The sequence below is a fragment of the Microcebus murinus genome, chromosome 3, assembly GCF_040939455.1.
Source record: "Microcebus murinus isolate Inina chromosome 3, M.murinus_Inina_mat1.0, whole genome shotgun sequence".
NCBI lineage: Eukaryota > Metazoa > Chordata > Mammalia > Primates > Cheirogaleidae > Microcebus > Microcebus murinus.
Window position 1 is genome coordinate 22687376 of NC_134106.1, and position 21890 is coordinate 22709265.

General features: G+C 38.0%; 1 protein-coding gene across 2 annotated transcripts in view; it reads left to right on the forward strand.

Moving 5' to 3' along the window:
- BABAM2 (BRISC and BRCA1 A complex member 2) overlaps window positions 1–21890 on the forward strand; it is a 398861-nt gene that overhangs the window by 310966 nt on the left and 66005 nt on the right. For both annotated transcript variants that reach the window (XM_012788308.2, XM_076000639.1), the window contains exons 8-10: window positions 1–100; window positions 3175–3245; window positions 5784–5866. In XM_012788308.2, the coding sequence (XP_012643762.1) occupies window positions 1–100; window positions 3175–3245; window positions 5784–5866 (254 nt within the window). The remainder of the gene's footprint in view (window positions 101–3174; window positions 3246–5783; window positions 5867–21890) is intronic.

The following is a 21890-nucleotide window of genomic DNA, read 5'->3' on the forward strand; positions in this document are numbered from 1 at the left end:
TGCACTTGGCGGCTCCTCAGCTCTTCATATCCCAGCTTTTCCAGGAGGAGGATGTCTCATTGATTATGTTCCTCAAGTGTGCCACCTGCTCACCAATAAGGTAAAGCAAGTCCCCTTACTCTGTCTTGCGGGACACTCCTCTGGTACACCACATACCAGAATCTTCATGCATGTACCATCCTCCTCAGACCATCTTCTTGGTTTCAGCCTCCAGCTGACATCTGCCTTTCCTACTTTGAATTACAGTTCATCTGTTTCTCTTCCTATTTCCTTGCCCTCCTTCCTTTTCTGAGGATTCTGACCTCCTGTTCCGGTCTTACCTTCATCTCTTAACTTTATATCTGCAGATTTAAGTCACCTTTATCTTGAATTTTCTTTATTCCCTAAGTTTTTGCTAGATCTTGCATCTTCTTACAGTTTTAAATTTTGAACCCCTTTGCTTCCCAATTATCTAATGCGTGCAGACATATGTTTGCCACTAGTTGATATCAGGGTATTTCTTTAAAACTACCTTCATCTCTTTCTGCTTTTCTGTACCTCACTTTTTAAGCGTCAGCCTTTGATTCTTCCTGTCACGTCTGGGAGTATTTTGCTAGAGTCCTGTTCCTAAAAGCAAGATTTCCAAGTCAGCTGGTCTTATACCAAGGCGTGTCTGATTATCTAAAGCTTACTCTTAGCTACATTAATGAGACATTACATTGGCAAGTAGCTGAGTTTATTTTAATGGTTGGTGTCAGATGTTTCCAAAAAGTATAAGAATATACTTGTTAATGTCCAGCCAGTATGTTTATTTAGCCGAAAACTAGAGATATTAATGCACAAGCAACACTGATTCTCTTTCCTCTCCCACATGGACTATGACTCAGTTTGCTTAATTGCCAAAGTACAGTTTTCTTCGCTCCTTTTGACTTGTTCACATTGGCTTGGAAAATAGATCTTTTGTTTGCCTCTTTCATTCAAAAGATAACTCATCTCTATATAGAAAATATTTTAAAAGTACAATAATATTTCAAAGGCTTCAGTATTATTTTTCAAATGTCAGAGAAATTAAAATCTGGCAACTCTGCAGTCTGTGGGCCTGGCCCAGATTCCAGGGCATTTAACTGTCACAGAATGGTTATTTCTCATCAGTCCAAATTCCCCCAGCCTCTGCCCTCCTACAAAACTGATCGGAGGACAGAATTCTTATTTACATTCTGGGGCTTTGCATTGCCTTCAAATCTGTGTCCCAGAATTATGGAGAAAAATGCAAATTTGGTCTTCCAGAACTGAGAAGAAAAGCCTTTTTAAAGCTCTCCAATTGAGATTAATTTCAGTCATACACTTTCCTCAAAAAAATTATAATACCGTTTTCCCAGAAGTATAAGAATCAGTCAATTTTTCTTATCTGGTTCCCTTTCATTAATTTTACTTGTCTTTTAAAATTGGTGTTCTTCTGTTTGCTACAAATGAGGACAGTATGGGCTGCTTTTAGAAACAATCTCTTCAAATGAATTTCCATAATTACGTTGGAATCTATCTTTATAGCCAGTTTTGTTGTGGGTTTCTGTTAAAATGGTTTTCTGTTTTTAAAATCAAGTATACAGAACTGTTTTCATCCCCTTTTTAAACAAAGCCACTTAAGCAAACTTATCATCTGTTTTTCTTTTCCCAAAATAACATTTCTGGTCCTGCAATGAGCCTGCAAAGTAAGCACTGTTTTTATAAATTGACACAAACCCCTATTACAAAAATAGAATTGTTTTACATTTAAAGGGTACAACATGACTATCAGTACCAATTGTGTCAAGGTTATTTCAAGCACTTTATCTTGAGCTTTTATTAGCCATGGAAACTCAGTATGGCTATAGCCAATATAAACAATTTTGGGGGTCTCTCCTTCCCACTGTTTCTTTCAACCATTATAAGGACATTATAAGGCATGTGTTTTCATGTTAGAAGTTGATGGATAAATGAGTAACTTTCAGATGCCTCGCTTAATGAGTTCACAATTTTTTTTTATAGAAACTGTCATTCGGGTAACAAGGAAATATAAAAAGGCACAGCAAAGTAAAATCTTCTATTGTAACTCTCCTTATTCTGCATATTAGGATTTTAAAAAGAAAGAATTAATCATTGTTCTGCCTTTTTAATAGGAGTTCAAGATAACCAAATAATCCCATTTGATGAGAGAAAGCTTTTCTTTATAGAGAATGAGAGCTGATAAATGCAAAAGGAATGATAGAATTCAGAAATCACCATTTTGCATTCCCTAATGAAATAATTGATTCAGACAAGGATCTCCAACAATACCAAAACCATTAGTTGAAAGGTTGATGAGGAACTAGGTTTTCACATGCTTCAAGATGTACACCCATAGATTACTTACTGTGGCAAAGCGAAATGCCCCTTTACTCTGGAGTGGACTGGCTGTTGTCACCTTCACCAAGTGATCAAGGCTAATATGACCTATGAAGTTTTCTTGCCAAAAATGTTTAACCTGAGCCTAATCACACCTTTAGCTCTAACTTCCAATTTATAAGAAATACAGAGGGTAAAGAAAAAGAAAGAAACAATCAGAGACTCAAGACATCCTGTAAGACAACTAGCCCAATTTCTTTGAAAAGTCAATATATGCATGTGCAGGGACACACATGTATATACACATATACACTAAAGGAGGTGCTATTATTCTAGATTAAGACACTTAAAAGGCATAAAAAGCAAGATGCCTGATCCTTAATTGTATACTGCTTTTTTAAAAAATTGGAACAATTTGGGGACAATTGGAACAATTTGGGGACAATTGGAGAATTCTGAAAATGGACAGGGTACTATAATTCAGAGACTGATCACTAGATTTGTTGGGTATGATAATGATATTGTGACTATGTAAGATAATGTCATGTTTTTTAGATTTGTGTACTGACGTATTTAGGGGTGAAATGTCATGATGTCTCTAAATTCCTTTGAAATGTTGGTGGATAGGTTGATAGGTAGGTAAATGGATGGATGTTGGATAGATGCTGGAGGAAGCAATGAGGCAAAATAGTCACAGCTGGTGAGTATAGGTGATTGGAATATGGTGCTCATTTTATTAATCTTTCTACTTCTCAGAATCTTTAAATTTTTTTATATAAAAAAAATTAAAAAATTTCCTACTCCACTTATATCAGCTCTTGGTTCCTATTCCAGGTGCAGTACGTGATTCAGGGATATCACAAAAGAAGAGAGTATATTGCTGCTTTCCTCAGCCACTTTGGCACGTAAGTTCTGCTCTGTTTAAACTATGCACCAACCATGCCCTCACTTGCTGACGACCCTAACGTGGGGGCTTTGATTAAGAAAATAGCTCTTGGTTCTTACAAACAATACCTTTTCAATGCCACTTTCTTTTTGGTGTGCTGTTTATATGAAAGCTCCCAAGAAGACTTTTTTTTAGTATTCTTTGGCAAATAATAGAATCCAGTATCTGGAGCAGCAGCATGGCAAGCCCAAACACAGCAGTAATAATGGCGGCAATACCTGCTAGTCATAGAGCTCTTTGCAGTTTGCAAAGCACCTTCACTTCCCCCACTTCACAGTAGCCATGAAGTTAACCAGGTGGGCATTGGGACACTTTTTATTGAAGAAAGCCCTGAAACTGCGGTAAGCTCAGTAACCCAATGGTAGTCACACACCCAGAAGTGGTGGAGCCAGGACAGGAATCCCCTTTCTCCAGGACTCAGGTCTCCTGACAGGACTGCACTACAGTGCCACGCAGATTTGGGAAGGAAATCTAACATTAGATGCAAGAGCAGTGACTCACACTTGAAATTAGGAGTTGGAAGATGGCACCGAGAGAGGAAAGGGAAGCATGTGACTGCAGTCGCCGAGTGGGCATCTCCTCCTGCTCTGTCCCTGTGCGTTTCCCCTTTCCTTCTGGTCGGTGGCCGTGCTGCTCTGCAGCCTGTTTCCTTAGATGACATCAGAGGCCTCATTAAGCTTCTCCTGGGGTTAGTGCCAGGGAATGCGTCTTCCTCATGCTCCTTAAGGAGGTGGGGGCATTCTACCCCTGGGGGAAACTAGGCACTCAGGGTTTTAGTGGTCTGGTTGTAGCCCACCTTATTCCAGAGAAGATTTATAAATATGTATACAGTAACACAAAATTAAAATTTTTAAAAAGTAAATGAAGAAATTAGGACAAAAGGAAATTGAGAGTAGGAAAGAAAAAATGAAACCAAGAATAAGGTTGGCCATTCTCTAGGATATAATTTTCAAAGTGTGGCACAGTCAGCAAAATTTATCACTGCTCAAAACAATTTTAAGAAATTTTCTCAATATCCATAGTAGAATTTTTCTTTCCTCCAAAATAGAAGTGTCAGTATCCAAACAGTAGGACTATCTCTCACATGAGTCTTTAATACTTAAGATTGTTTTCAGTTTTGTTTATGAACATTTTTAAAAAGTACTCTTGATACAAACAGTGGTTAATCAATGATACCACTGGTCTTCTGATCTTCAAGTAAGATTATCTTTAGTATATATAATTGAAAGTGAGGAAGCTAGCACAGTGACCTCCAAAGTGGGGTGCACACAGCCACATGACTCACTTCATTGGAATACAAGAAAATTATGAAATTTATATATTTTTTTAAATATTATTCTTTTTAAATGTATATTTTTGTGTTTTATTATATATATAATACAATAATGCAGTACTTATTACTGTACTATATACATACTAAAAAAGATTATGTACTTGTTTTTACCTATAGGATATAGAATCTAAAAAGTTTAAATATCAGTGTTATAATATTATGTTAATTACAAGTTCATAGAGAGATATATGAATTGGTGAGTAGAATTGGTGACTTGAAATCTGAATGATAAACCAACCATCTTTGAGCAGATCCCTTAGCCTTTAGTATCTTAGTTCCTTTGCCTTTACAGGAGGGCAGCTGTTCCTCCCTACTTAAACTGGGCGGTCATCAGATTCAATGATCTGGTTCAGCCAGGGAGAAGGCATCTCTAAGGATATCAATGACCTCCTTGTATGAATGAGAGAGAAAATCATTTCTGTCCTCAGTGTGTGGTTGGTATTGTCACATCTTGACAGCATTCTCCGAGGCACTGAGCTCTTGAGAGAAATGAGTGAGATGAGCCTACCAGAATCCTACCCGGCCCCAGCAGTGGTCAGGGGCTGTTCTCCCTTGATACATGAGCTGTGCGTCTCACATCTGAGCCCAGCGTCCACACGTCTCGTGTTGCTACTTTCTCTTGAGCCCAGTGGGGAGAACAAGGGGACATAAGTGAAAGGATTCCATATACTTTGGAAGAAAAGTAATATATAATCCTTAAAAATACTATCATTGCTCGTTACTATTTAGTGCCCAGTGAAGGGGCTTAACAATCACTGTACGGATAGTATGCTACTCTTTGATATTATAGTGTCATTGTCGATCTGATTTCTTAATTTGTCCTTTTACTCATAATTAGTAGCGAACATTTGTATAGCATTTTATATTTTATCTTATTTGTTTTTCACAACCCTGTAATGAAGTTTGCAGATGAGGAAACTGAGGCTGCAAAAGTTAAGATTTACATGAGGCCATGATAGATAGTAAATGGCAAAGCTGTGACTTGAGCCTAGTTGCCCTCATTCCAAATGCCCGGCCTTCCTACAGTAATTCTCACTTGCCTTAAATGCATCTGAGATTCGATAACCCTGACTTTGTGAATATATTCTTTACTTGGTGTCATCCCTTTTATACCTTATTTTTATGAGGGTTTTTTGTTTGTGTGTGTATGTTTTTGTTACTTAGAGGTGTCGTGGAATATGATGCAGAAGGCTTTACAAAACTCACTCTGCTGCTGATGTGGAAAGATTTTTGTTTTCTTGTACACAGTGAGTATACTTTTGCTATCAGCATGTCAGCATACATTTTAAAATGTTCTGAACCACATCTAATAATCCGTCTGAGAACCTTTAGTGACCTGACATGTTCCCTTCTACTTTAGTATATGTATATTTGTTGTGTGATCTTGAAGAGAAAAATATCTCTAGGCCAGTGGTTCTCAACCACTGGAGTCACTTTGCCCCTTAGGTGAGGTTTGGCAATGTCTGGAGACATTTTTGGTTGTCACAGTTGGCAGCAGGGGTGGGGGATGGCTACTTGGCTATTTGCATCTGGTGGGTAGAGGTCAGCGATGCAGCTAAACATCCTACAATGCACAAAACAGCCCCTCACAAAAATATTATTGAGTCCAAAATGTCAGTATTGCCAGGCTGAAGACACCCTACCCTAAACAGATTTCTGTTTGAAAGTATCTTTCCAGTATCAAGTCTCAAAACTTGCAGAATTACTTAAAACATACCTGCTGTGATCATTTGGTTATCATCCTTATTAAGTGAAAGGTCTACAGCTTTGATAATACGTAGTACGTAACTTAAAGATGGGTGGTGTCTCAGCGCATCCATAGCGTCACTTCTCAGGGTCTCCCACAGAGTAGGCTACTTAAATGGTTGTTGTGTTGTATCATTCAGTCAGTCAGTAAACATTGGCCCAGCTTTTTCTTGGTGGATAATTTAGAGTCTCTTTTGTTTATTTCCTGGTTATATAAGAACCAGTGACCCATGGTGTCAAGTTTCAGTTGCAAGTCAACTGAGACCTTCATTCTGTAGGAATTTGGTATGCAAAATGCCTAGTCTTCAAACCAAAGGCAAAGGAGTTCTAGCTTTCCCAGCTTGAATTAGGGAAAAGCAGTGGGCTTGAGTTGGCTTCACTCAGTATGTAGAACTTACCCTATGCCTTAATAAACTATTTTAGCAAGAAAATTGGGCCGTATCCAACAGTTTAAAGATACTGACTTTGGGAGATTTTTCTTCCCCAGCAGATTTACCTTCTTGGTTGTGATTTGGCTAGGTTAAAATAGTTTTCAAATTCTTTTTTTTTTTCTTACCTGATCTCACACCAACAGTTAATAAGGGAAGAAACCCAAAATGTCCATAGCGGCAGAAGGAGAAAAGCCTCTGAGTAAAATCTTATCGTGGTATAATCCATGTAGAGATAATTGAGAGCTGGCTATCTTTGGAAGGAGCTGGGCTTCACTGCTCTTTAGGTGTTGCCAAACAATCACCACCTTATCAAGGTGTCACATACTGTGTCACCACCATAACTTACAGTATGGGCAGGTAGAGGAGGGAAGCCTCACAGTCAAGGGCTACTGGCAGCCTCCCCTTTGCTTCCTGTCTTCTGTGGCTCTACTGATCTGTGCTGAACACTGGTGCTTCCAGCCACCACTTTTAATTCTGACCTAATGTCCTTCTTTGCTTTGGTTTGCATTCTGAGTCTTAATTCCTTTGTGAGACCTCACTTCCTATTTGCCATATTCACTTTAGCACACTGCCTTGGTCCCAGTGATTCTTTTTCTAACTTGGTAACCCAGCCCCTGATCCAGACTGCATCCTCAATTTATCTTTTTGACTCAGGACAGTTGCCTACCAGTTGCCTGGTAGGATTCTCCTAGCTCAGCTCAAACAAGAGGGGTGTGTAACCTGAGGATGGTGGTGAGGGTCAGATGCCTCCAGAGTGGCCGTGGACAACCTCATCGCAGTGGGACAATTACAAATATTACGTTAGATGAATGCCTCAGCCAGTTCCTTCATCCCAGAGTGGCATGACAGGCCAAGTCTTTCTCCTGAAACTTGCTTTCTTCTCCTAGCCATGGTTCTACTTTCAGTTGATATCTGATCATACCAGACGTAAGAGAAAGAACGCATTCATGACATTGCTCAATTTAACTGTGTTTTCCACATGTGACTTAAAGAGGACTACTCTGGTGGTGGCTAGCAAGAGGAAATTGTTACTTGCAGTGATGTTCAGGGATAAAAAAGCATTCTCCTCTCACCTCCTGCCGGCTCTTTGGTCAGTCCATTCAGCTTTATAGCAATTGCTGTAGCTTTTGAAAGTCTATTCCCTACAGAATATTTTGTCCTTAGTACCATGTGTCCAGTATTCTTACAGCTCCTGTTCCACCTTGCTGTCTTAGCTTTTCCAAATCAGACGTGCAAAATTGAGTGCCAAAGTTAAATTTTCACTTCATCTTGAATTACCTTCTTCAGAAACATAGAATCCCCAGGCACTCCTTAGAACAGCTGTCAGGGACCTTGGGACTTGTTTAATTTACTTTTTCCAAAGTATTTCCTCAGTCTCGTATTCCTTCCCTCTCTAGGCTGTTTGCTCTTTGTTTTAGCATCACTGCCCACACTCTTGTTCTTCTGGCAGATAAGGCCTTGTCTGTGAATCAAGGGACTTTGATGCTGTTTCCTGCTCCGTCACTAACTCACAGCCTGTCTTTAAATAATTTCCACCCTTTTGCTTCTTTCTTATCTAAAATGTAGGGCTTGCTACATCAGAATGAAGCTTGGTTAGATAATGTGTTTTACTTAGTCATGCAGTTAAGCATCTGACACTTACCTTCCTTTGGAAGCATCTGCTTGCTTGGTTACAACGCCCAAGAGACCACTTGTTCCTTTTTTTCCTTCCACAAAGTGGGGAGGTGAATATGGGGTTGCAGAAACTTAACAGAGAACATTGCAGTGAATTATTCTGAGATCTCAAGTCATGAAAAAGGAGGAAGGAAGTGCCTGGAGATAGATCCAGTCCCCTGTGGCTGGCTCCACTATTTCGTGGAGGTTGAAGACCTAGCAGAACGTGAAATAACATCTCTGCTTTCCCCTGTCTCTATTCTCCCAGGCCCAAGAATAGGAAGACAGCTATCGATAGGGCAGGTGCTGGCAATAACTCTGAGCATGTTGGACGCTAGAGGAAAGAGGCACTCCTCTCTTGAGGCAGACAGCTCTGACCTCAGACTTGGGCCTGAGTGTACGGAAGCAAGAATGCCATAGGGGAAAGCATTGCACATATTCTGGGATCTCTCAGGAGACACTACAACATCATGGCATTCTGGCAGTTCCAGGGGTGGAGACTATGGCCATAATTTTAGCCATGAAGCTTTTTCATCCCTTTATTCCTTCCTGCCATCATTTGTTATCAACATGTCTAAAGACTTGGAACCGCAGTAGAATCAGAAACTTGCTCCCATCCAGAAACCATTTTCAGGAATGTTTCCTGGCCATCAACTAAGAATTATTCATAGCAGTTGTGTAGGTAATTCTGTATTTGCCAAATTGTTCTTCCTCTGGAGGTAGATGTTTCTTTAAGCCAGCAGTTTTTCAGAATGTTGGATGGCAATAGGACTGGTTAGCAAGGCACAGTAGCACAGAACAAAAGCAACCACTGGGGGAAAGATACGCTCTTATTTCATGGGCCCTAATCAGCTGCACTGTAAGTAGACATGGGAGGAGGCAGCTGCTCGCGGTAGCAGAGTTACTGCTTGGAAGAGGAGAATATTGAGATCTGTGATTTCCAAGGCAATATCAGGGAATCTGTGACTGTATGACAAGCTGTCTTCTCATTAAATCCTTGGTAAGTGACCCCTTGAGTCATCCAGCTTGGACCCTAAGCAGTCTCTCCCTGGTAGAATGTCTATTAGACTGAATCTGACCATTTTTTCTCTTCTCCGCCTCTACCCCTAATTAATTTAACTCAATTTAACTGAGAGATGAGTTTACTGAGAACCTTCTACATGCTCAGTACTATGCTAGGTATTAGCAAATATAAGTAAATAACTCAGGCTTGACCTTAAGACACTTTTAGCAGTATAGCACAGAAGTTGGAAAACTACAGCCTGTGGGCCAAATCCCACCCTCAGCCTGTTTTTATATGGCTCTAAAAAGCTAAGAATAGTTTTTATATTTTTAAAGGCTATTAGAAAAAAAAAAAAAACAGAAGCAAAACAATATGCAACAGAGACAGTATATGGCTTACAAAGCCTAAAATATTTACTATTTGACCCTTTACAGAAAGTTTGTCAACCTCTGCTCTAGTTGATGAGAAAAGAGATTAGGTGATATTTTGTGACTTGGTTACTAGAGGCAAGGCATAAAGTGATGTTTGAGAAAATAGAGTTAGACCCTCATATATTAAATATACGAGAGAGAGAGAGAGAGAGAGAGAGAGAGAGAGAGAGAGAGAGAGAGAGAGAGAGAAACCGAAACCCTCCCTCTTGGAGTCTAATAGAGAGACAGACAATAAAGTAGTAAACTAAGTGTACAAATTTCAAATGGTGACAACAGCCGTGATGGAACAAAACAGATGGCTGTGATAGACTAAGAGGAGGTTGTTGTTAGTGTGGTTAGGGGAGACCTCTTGTAGAAGATGGTATTTCAGCTGAGACCTTAATGAGCCATTCAGACAGCCAAGGGAGGAGATTCCAAGGAAAGCAGTGAGCTTGTGCAACCCTTAAGGCAGCAAAGAGCTTTGCCTGAGCCAGTATGAGTGGAGCACAGTGAGGAAGGGAAGAATCATTTGTTCCTTTTTTTTTTTTTTTTTTTTTTTTTTTAGCTGCTTATTTTGAGTTACTTTCTTAGCAGCTTGCTCTAGAGATTACAATAGGCATCTTTAACTTAAACAATCTGCTGAAGGTTAATAGCCACTCAATTCTGGTGAAATATAACAACTTTGCTCCTTTTCCTTCCCCTTGTTTGTGCTATTAATTGCCACATGTTACATCTTTATATGTTATAATGTAAAAACAACAATATCAATTTTCTATTATTGCTATAAACAGTCATATTTTTAAAAGACAAAGAGAAAAAATTCTCTGTGTATTTTGTTTTTTCCATTATTTCCAGTGTATTGCTCCATCTCATAGTTGGTATAGTCTTCATTTATTGGTTTTAAGTTTACATTAAGTACAAAAACAATTATTATGTTTTTCAGATAGCTCTGTTTCTGGTAAGACTTTGTTTTTGTTTTGTTTTGTTTTTTGTTAAAGCCAGAGGAAACTGACAACTTCAGACTAATTCTGGTAGTTATTTAAATAATTTTTTCCTTAGAGAATTGTAATCAAAGCCAATAAATTAAAAATCAAGACAGCTTTTGAAATTTTAAGTAAAAATCAGAAGTTTCCGTTTATTGCTACAAATGCTCCTTCTAAGCTCTGGTTTTTGTCAGGCTGTATAATTCCTAGGAATTTCCAAAGAAATTATTTTCATTGATATTGCACTGTTGCCTCACCACTAAGAGGCAAAGCTATCATAGTAGCAGTCCTTCGGTTCCTGAGCAGAATGGTGTAGACTTTCATCTCCCTGCCACAGAAACGATGTTTTGTAGAATATTTAGCAGGCAACAAACAAGATGGCTACTAATCTGGCAATAGAATTATAAAACCAAAACAATGCTGTTTCTCAAATCTTGCTTACTTTTTTGGATACAAATAACATTTTTATATATTTGTAGAGCAAATCAGAATCGATAAAAGTGATTAAAATTAGGAATCACAATGGAATGTACTAGAATTTGTTTCAAGCCAAATCTATAAAAAGTGTAATATTCTTTTAGAATTATCAATTTTACTTCATATCAGGCATATATAAAGATTCTTAGTTTTATTTTATCATTTCTGGTCTTAATTAACTGTCAAAGCAACAGGGACTAAAATTGATTATAAACAAAAACTGAAACCAGTCAGTTCTCTATATTGTTCAATATGATAAAAAATGTGGAGAAAGGTAAAATCTTTCATAATGAGTGAGATGTGCAACGTTTGGGGGATGGTCACACTTGAAGCTCTGACTCAAGGGGGGAGGGGGAGCATGGGCAATATACATAATCTTAACATTTGTACCCCCATAATATGCTGAAATAAAAAAAATGGAAAAAAAATAATAATTATGAAAACTATTGGATCCTTTAGATACTTTAAACATTTTGGTTAATTTTTATCCTGAGACTTCTTTGAAAATGGTTAGTTCTGCTAGGCAAAGTGGTTTTCATCTTTTGATTACACACACAAGCACATCCTGCTCACACTTTACAACTCTGAGAGCTCTAGTCCTTTAGCAACCACCATCACTATTTTGCTTCAAATGGAAACTTCTGTTTTGTCTTTAGAGTTTACTTCCAGAAAGTCTGTTTTGTAATTTCTGACACTACTTTGAGAATTTAATTAATCTTCATTGAGAATATTTTCTTCATTGTAATACCTTGGCTTTACATGACCATTCTTTAATGACCTTAAAGGATTTCTTATAAGGAAGGAGGTTGTAAATCAGATACACAATCACGGAACTACTTTTTTCCCCTATACTCTGTTATATATGTTGTATGATTCTTTTTAGTTGAAATTATTGGATTAAGTAATTGCTAAAGTGACTTTTTCTAATCAAAGAAAAGTCTTGAAAACTCTTTCAAGCCAGGCACAGTGGCTCACACCTGTAATCCTAGCACTTTGGGAGGCTGAGGCGGTAGGATTGCTTAAGGTTAGGAGACCAACCTGGACAATGTAGCGAGACCCCTTCTCTAAAAAAAATTTTTAAAAATTAGCTGGGTGTGGTGGCACATGCCTCTAGTGCCAGCTACGTTGGAGGCTGAGGCAGAAGGATCACTTGAACCCAGGCCTTTGAGGTTGCAGTGAGCTAGGATCACACCACCACACTTCAGCCTGGGCAACAAAGCAGGACCCTCGGGGGGAAAAGGAAGAAAGAAAAGAAAACTCAATGATTTTGGCTTTTCAGTTATTTTTGACTTGCTTTCAAATTACAAATTGTAACCCAAGAAGCCAATGAAAGAAAGGAAACTGTTTACAAAGAGTAAATCTTATGATATTGCTCTAGTTCAGTATAAATTTTTCTTAGAATTAATATTAAAGTACTGTTGACATTGGTGGAACATGGGCATTATTTTAGTGCAGAACTTCTGCTATTGTTGAAGATAATAGTAATAAATAGTTAACAGATATTGAGTGTGTACCATACTCTAGACACAGTTCTCAGTACTTGGTGTATATTTGTTATTTAATCCTAACAACATCCTTCGGAGGGTAATTACCAGTATTACCCCAGTTGTGGCACAGCAAAATTAAATGACAGAGCTAGGATTTAAATCCAGGAACTGATTTAGAACCTGTGTACTAAACTGTATTACTATACTGCTTCAGATGATGTGTTGGCAGTATCCCCAGGTATGTGTGATGAATTTTGAAAGCCTGTAGAGCATCACAGAGAACCTATAAGCCCCAAGAACAGGAGCAGAGGGTCAGTGTCCAACCATACACAAGTTGAAGAGATGAGGAGACTGTCTAATTTCTCAGTAACATGCATGGACATCCCACCAAAGACCACTTTACTTATCTGAAGATAGTGAGACCTGAAGCTAGAGATGTTCTTCAGAGGAGGTGACAGGTTGTTCAGCTGTAATCCTCTTTCCAGTGACACAAATATACCAGTTCAAGGTAAGGATTTGCTCTGTGGCCATTGAAAGAGCAAAACTAAGCGGCTTAATTAAGGAATTAACCAGCTCCTCATTACCAAAAACGCAATTTAACCTGTTTAGACATAGTGAATGTGGTTAGTTAGAATGGTTTGAATGGTTGGTCCTGCAAACCTATAAAGTGAGATGCCTCCAGAGCCAAAGAGATGACGTAGATGTGGGAGTAGTAGCCCAGCTTCTAAGACAGGTGGCCAGGCAAAAACTGTAGCAAACTGTACACTCCTTTACACGCTCTTCATTGTTTTTTCTTAATCAAGTATAATCCAAACATTTGGATCTATCCTGAGGGCCTATTAGTCTTTTTATAAAATACTTTTTCTAATATGAATTTCAAACAAACATCAAAGTAGATAGGAAAAATACAATGAACTCATATGTGCCCTTCACACCCATCTTGCAATATTATTATCTCCTTTATTTCTTTGATCCCACCTCCTTTTTAATTTAACTTAATTTTTTGTTTTCTGGAATATTTTGAAGCGAATGTGAAATAGCATATCATTTTACCTATAAGTACTTCATTATGTATCTCTGACAGATAAGGATTTTTTTAAAAAGATATATTTACAATAATATTCTTACATCTAATTCCTTAATATCAAATTTAAAACCCCATCTGTGTTCAGATTTCCCAGTTTGTCTGAAACATTTTTTTTTATGTTTTTATGTTTTAGCTGGTTTATTCAAATCAGGTTCCAAACAAGTCAGGATCCATGAATCTTGAAAGCCTTTCTTCAGAAAAAAAGAGATGTGGTCCCAAATAATGGATGTTGCTACCCATTTTCCTTCCCCATAGGTTAGGTGAGAAACTGTTAAAAACATTTGTATGTCACCTTATAGTTTCAAGGTGCTTTTAATTATTTCATTTACAATATGAACCATCCATTTTTTATGCCAGTTTTTAATAGAATTCTTAAGCATTAGAATGTGTCAAAGACCCCTTTGCTGAATCCTATGGACCAGTTCTTTAGAAAAGTATTTTTAAATGTATAAAATAAAATATATCATACTACAAAGGAAATCAATTATGCTAAAATACTGTTATCAAATCTTTAAAAAGTTGTGATATAGAGATATATCTCTTCTTAGTGAACAGATATATAGCTTTTTTGTTAACACATTAAAAATATCCAGTGGCAAATCTAATAACAACTATAATTTTGAAATAGTGAAGAGTGTAAATAATATTTTGAGATATGAGCAACATTTACAATGTGATATAAAAATATCTGCAGTTTCTATTGGTAACAAAGTCAAGGTACTGCTAATACTACTACAGATTGTTGCCTGTATTCACAATTTGAAGAAATGCTGAATTTCAGTTAAATGTTAGTGAAAATAAAGATACACATTTTCCCGTACATACTCCCAGAAGCCCTGAATCCAAGCACCCTTGCAAGGGGGATAAGGAAAGATGCACAGACCTCAGATTGTGTTCGTGGAAGCACAGGACTAAAAACTAGGCGTCTTAAAATCCAAGTAAGCATTTTCTATATTTGAATGGCTCAGTTCTAAGATTCTAAGCCAGGTAAGTACTTTTGTAACAATATGTGGTTGGTATTGTGCTGCTGACATCTCAGTACTGGCCTGAAGTACTGACTAATGTCCAGCATAAGGAAAATACCAGAAAATAATGATCAGATTTAAAGTTTAATGACTTTTCCATTTGCATATTGTACGTTTCCTAACTACACAAATTCATTTTCATGAGTCCATGGGACACATTTTTCCCATCGTTTTTGAGGTATAATTTACATGTAGTAAAATTTACCCATTTTAAGTCAGCACCTTAATGAATTTTGGCAATCACATACAGTGATTGTGGTACACCCAGTACTACAATCAAGACAAAAAACATTTCCATTACCTTAAAAAGTGTCCTACTGTGGCTTTGCAGTTCATCTCCTTCCCTTACTTCCAGTGCTAAGTAACCAGTACCACTTTCTGTTACAATCGTTTATTCTGTTTTAGAATTTGTAGAATTTGTTAAAGATGGAATCATACAGTATTTAGTATTTTGCATTGGACTTCTTTTACTTAGTATAATGTTTTTGAGATCTATCCATGTTGCTGTGTGTGTCAGAGTTTCATTCATATTTATTGCTAAGTATTATTTCATTTTTCCATTCCATTATTTATCCATTTACTAGATGATGAATATTTTATTTGTTTCCAATTTGTGGCTATTACGAATAATGCTCTTTGAATATAATTCAAGTGCAAGTCTTTGTGTGGACATGTTTTTATTTCTCTTGGGTAAGAACCTGGGAGTGGGAATGCCTGGTCACGTGGTAGAGATAGGTGTAACTCGGTAATACACTACCAAACTGTTTTCCAAAGGGCTGTCACTTTTTACATTCTTATTAACTATGAGTTCCACAGTTAATAAGAGTTCCAGTTCTTCTACATCCTTTCTATTAATAACTGTTGCTATTGTCAGTCTTTTTAATTTTAGCCATTATAGAGTATATATTAGAATCTCATTTTAATTTACAGTTCCCTAATACTTACTTGCCATTCAAATACGTTAATTTGTGAAGTGTCTATTCACATGTTTTCCAGATTTTTAATATTTTTAATTGGGTTGTTATCTTCTTATTTTTTAGTTAAGAGTACTTTATATATTTGGATACAAGCCCTTTGTCAGTTGTGTGTTCTGCAGATATTTGCAGAGTTTTTTTGTTTTCTTAACTGTCTTTCAAAAAGCAAAAAAATTTCATTTCAATAAAGTACGTATTATCACTTTTTAATTTTATGAGCCATGCTTTTTGTGACCTGCTTAAGAAATTCTTGCCTAATTAAGTCCACAAATAAATTCTAAATAAATTGTTTTCTTTTCGAAGGTTTATAGTTTTAGCTCTTAAATGTAAACCTGTGTTTCATTTCAAGATAATTTTTATGTATGGTATGAGGTAAAAGACATGGTTCCTTTTTTTGTTTTCATACTAATATCTAATTGTTCCAGCACTGTTTGTTGAAAAAACTATCCTTTCCCAATTGAATTACCTTGATACCTTTGTCAAAAATCAATCAACCCTGTAAGTATAGATCTATTTCTATACTCTCTATTCTGTTCCATCATCTATTAATATAGGTCTATGCTTTCGCTTTATAGTAAGTCTTGAAATCAGATACTATAAATTCTGTAACTTTGTTTTTGTTTTTGAGACAGTGTCTTACTCTGTTGTCCAGGCTGCAGTGTAGTGGTGTCATTATAGCTCACTGCAACCCGAAACTCCTAGGCTCAAGTGATCCTTCTTCCTCAGCCTCCTGAGTAGCTGAGACTACAGGCACATGCCACCATACTTGGCTCATTTTCTGTTTTGGGTAGGGACAGGGTCTCACTATGTTGCTCAGGCTGGTCTCAAACTCCTGTCCTCAAGTGATCTTTCTACCTTGGCCTCCTGAAGTGCTGGGATCAAAGGCCAGACTAACTTTGTATTTCTATGCTCAAAATTATTTAGGCTATTTATATATTTTGCCTTTCATATACATTTTAGAATCAGCTTGTCAATTTCTTCACAAAAAACATGACTGGGATTGTGTTGAATCCATACTTGATTTGGGGAGAATTGCCATCTTAGAAATACTGAGTTTCCAATTCATGAACATAGTATATGTTTTCATTTGTTTTGCTCCTCTTTAATTTCCCATAGTAATGTTTTATAGTTTTCAGTATATGGGTCTTACACATCTTTTGTTAAATTAATTCCTAAATATATTGTTATACTATTGTGAATGGTGTTTTATTTACATTTTCAATTTCTAATTGCTCATGTCAATATATAGAAATATAAATTGATTTTTGTATATTGACCTTTAGTAGATTTCTCAGAATTTTTATGTGCATGATCATGTCATCTGCAAATAATCACAGCTTTACTTCTTCCTTTCCAATGTGAATGTTGTCCTTCCTTCCTTCTTTTCTTCCCTCCCTCCCTCCCTTTTTTCCTTCTTTCCTGTGGCCTCTAGACCTGACCTATACAATAGTTTATCCATTTGTGTTGATTTATTCCTTCATTCACCATGTATTGAGTACCTTCTCTGGTTCAGGCACTGTCAAGACTCAAGGATACCACCAGGATGAGTGATACTTGCTCTGAAATGGCTCACTGTCTAGTGTGGAAAATATAAATACAAAAACAACATTATTTATAAAGTACAATGCTCGGCATACACCAGAGGTTATAGGAATACAGAGAGAAAGGACACCCAACTCAGTAGGGCAGAAGGGCTACAAGAGCACTCCAGACAGAGAGGCTAGTGTAAACAAAGGCACAAAGGGAAGAAATTATAGAGTGTGTGTGAGGAACTGTAAGTGGTTTAGGATTTCTCAAATGTTTGATGGATCCCTGCGAGTGGTGAGAGATTAAGCTAAAGAGGCAGTCAGAGGCCTGAACATAGATAGCATTGCATGGCAGGCTGACAGATTTGACTATGCTGAGGATAGCAAGGAGTTTTTGAAGAGTGCTCAGTAGAGACGTGGTGTATATTTCCTTTTTAAAAATATATTATCTGGGGCCGTGGGTGGTGGCTCACACCTGTAATCCTAGCACTCTGGAAGGCCAAGGCGGGCAGATCATTTAAGACCAGCCTGAGCAAGAGCGAGACCCTGTCTCTACTATAAATAGAAAGAAATTAGCCAAACAACTAAGAATAGAAAAAAATTAGCCGGGCATGGTGGCATGTGCCTGTAGTCCCAGCTACTCAGGAGGCTGAGGCAGGAGGATCACTTGAGCCCAGGAGTTTGAGGTAGCTGTGAGCTAGGCTAACGCCAGGACACTCTAGCCTGAGCAACACAGTGAGACTCTGTCTCAAAAAAAAATATATATATATGTATATATATATATACACACACACACACACATATATATATATATATATATATATTATTTGGTATTATTATGTAAAAGATGATTTGGAATGGAGACCAGGAGACCTAAAACAATAGTCCAGACCAAAGATGATTAGATCTGACCTAGAGCAGTCATAACAGGGATGGAGGGGAAGAAAAATGTTTCAAGAAATATTTTGTAAGTGAAACTGGCAAAACTTAGTGATTGGTCCCAAGTAGAAGACGAAGAGACTAAGAAGGATTAGGATGATTCCCAGGTTTCCTCTTTAGGTATCTAGGTAGCTGATGATGCCATCAGCTGAAGCAAGGATTGATACTCAGAGGAGCAGATTTAGAGATGTTGAGCCCAGTTTGTGATAGTTGAGTTTTAGGAGCCTGTGGACATCCAGGTGAAGAATGAATGAGTGAACATTCACAAAGGGCAGATCTGTGGTGGAGGCTCTCACCAGCTTAACCTAGAGTCCATCCCAACCTAGAAACCCCTGGGCATCTCCAGTCCAGATGATTCTGAACTACAATATTTGGCCTGACTGAAGGAACCCTTTTGTCCAGTCCTACTTCACACTGGATGGGATCTGGTTTGAAACTCGAAAACTTCCAAAGGGATGGTCCACATTCTTAAGATAGCCTGACCTAAGATGTACTGAAAGAGGCTTTTGGGAGTGACTTCCAAACTGAGAAAGACCTTGGGCTAAACTTAAACCCTGCCCTCCAGTGGGGGAAGGGTAAAAGGGATGTCAAAACACAATTCATCTCACAAAAAGGACAGGCACTCTATGATTGCACTTATATGACGTAATACTTTATATTTATATTAAAATACTTTATATTCACAATTCCATATAATTAACAGCTCTGTGAGGTCAGGCTACTTTCCTCATTTTACAGAAGAGGAAACAAAAGCACCTAGAGATAAAGTAACTTGCTGGAAGTCTCATAGCTAGTAGTTGAAGGACTCAACATTTGAACCAAGACCTTCTGATTCCATATCTCTTTCAGTTTACTAAAGCTTCCAAGTCCATGTGCTGGGGCGTGCTGCTGGACTAGGAATAGGCTACAGGTAGGCTTCTGACCTCCTCAGTCTTGGGTGGAGGTAGAGCCCACAGTCAGTGACCTCTGCCAGCCTCACCCATTTTTCCCAGAGTGCCATAAAATAGTACCATTTTCCAGCTAAGCATGATGATTTGAAAGGGGCTGGAGAGCACAGTACAACTATACTACCTTTTCTGTAACAGAGAACCCTAGCTGTGTTTATGCAGGAGAATTCCAACCTCAGTGCACATGGTGGGTAGGGATTCGAATTTCTAGTTCCTTTTCGTAAATGAGATGCTACAGGCTTCCCCAGTGTTACCTGGGATGTTCCCAACTGTGAAGTTGTTTTTACTGTGAGTCTTTTGAACTCTCCCTAGTGTTGAAAAGGTGGATTAAGGATTCCCCATCTCCAGGGAAACCATAGTACCTGCCAGTAATCAGCAAACTTTGCATGCAGGTGAGCCTAGTGAAGATAATTGCAAAAAGGAATCTATCAGTGTGATTGAGGCCAGGGAACTAGCAATTGCATTCACACTTTAAATGCCAACCACCCAGCAATCTGATCTAAACCATTGTCTCTGCTCAGCTTTGTTTACTAGTAAAGATACAAGTTTAGTTCCATGCATCTTTCCAGCTAGTCTTTCAGGGTAAACATAGAATCTTACTTAGCTTTACAGGCCTTCAAGATGGGGCTTATCTTTCTTGTATTCCTGGATGAGAAGTAAATTTAAGCATATTCTTTATGCCAGGTACCATACTGAATACTAAAGATTTAGGACTGAATGGGGGCACTTTTTTTAGAGGATTTCACAGGGCTTATATACTCAAATTCTTTGAGGCTTTTCCCAATTAACATTGTCTTTTTTTAAATCTCACTGGCTAAACTAATATTTCTCATTTTTTATTTGGCTATATGCTTGGAAACCGTATATGTATTGTAAACTGTCTCCTATGTCAGACAAATTAAAATAATTTGCAAAGTTTATCCTTAAGCTCTTGTTTGATTGAGACCTCAGAAAGGAATTGTGGTCTCAACAAAACCATCTCCAAATGGCATAGCGTTTATTTTATGTTGGAAGAATGGAGTGGGCCAAAACCCTCAGTTCAAACTGTTCCACCACAACCCGTCAATGAGAAGGTAGAAGCCATTCCAATGGGATGTTGCTTGAACACTGTATTTACAAGAAGATGAAAAATGCTCAGTTGGCCTCTAACCAAGGGGACAGAATACTTCAAAAGACCCATTCTTCTGGGAGGTGAACAGCCCAAGATCACAGACTCAGTGGACTCCACAGAGTAAACAAAAAGACTCTAACGTTCAAAGGCAGTTTACTTCAACATTGTTCATTGTTTCCATTATTCTAGAGATCATGGGGACTACACAAAACCAATACAATCAGAAAGAATTACTTCTTCATTTCAGCTTTTCAGGTTTGATTGTTTTAACAAGTCCTTTGAAACAACCCAGATTTAACTTTGGTACTTGGAGAGATAGCATTAGTTTTTAAAGCCACATGTGACCCAAGGATGTACTGACAAGTGGGTATATAGTGAAGAGTAGGACCTCAGCTTCTATATCTGATCTTGTTTTGTCCTGTAGAGTACATTAGGCCAGCCTCAGTTTCCCCGTATAAGGTAATAATATAATTAAATCAATGAGTATTCTTAAAAAGTGACCTGAGGGGCAGAAAACTGAAAAGCGAGGGTAGCTGCTGCAGTGGTCCCCTCTTCACGACTCCTGGGCATTTCCAGCTTTGGGGGACAGGAAGGAAGTAGGGATTGGCCAGAATTCTCTGGCCTGTGCAGGTTTGTTCGTACACATGCAGACATATATGCACGTGTGCATACACCCTAGTGATAGCGCTCAGCTAATTTCACAGTCCTGGAACTGAGGCTTTTAGAAAAACAAAAAGTAGCTTCCCATCATCACCCCACATACAAAATATAGGGCCCTACCTATGAATGTACCACTTATTCATTTATTTATTTATTTACTTATTTATTTTATTATTTCAGCATATTATGGGGGCACAAATGTTAAGGTTACGTATATTGCCCATGCTCCCCCCTGCCTTGAGTCAGAGCTTCAAGCGTGACCATCCCCCAAACGTTGCACATCTCACTCATTGTGTTTGTATATACCCATCTCCTCCTCCCCCCTCTCACCCGCCCGACACCCGATAACTGTTTTTCCTATATGTCTACTTAGGTGTTGATCCATTAATACCAATTTCTTGGTGAGTACATGTGGTGCTTGTTTTTCCATTCTTGAAATACTTCACTTAGTAGAACGGGTTCCAGCTCTATCCAGGAATATACAAGAGGTGCTATATCACCATTGTTTCTTCAAGCTGAGTAGTACTCCATGGTATACATATACCACATTTTATTAATCCACTCATGAATTGATGGGCACTTGGGTTGTTTCCACAGCTTTGCAATTGTGAATTGTGCTGCTATAAACATTCGAGTGCAGGTGTCTTTTTCATAAAGTGACTTTTGATCTTTTGGGTAGATGCCCAGTAGTGGAATTGCTGGATCAAATGGTAGATCTACTTGTATCGCTTTAAGGTATCTCCATATTCCTTTCCACAGAGGTTGAACTAGTTTGCAGTCCCACCAGCAATGTAGGAGTGTTCCTATCTCTC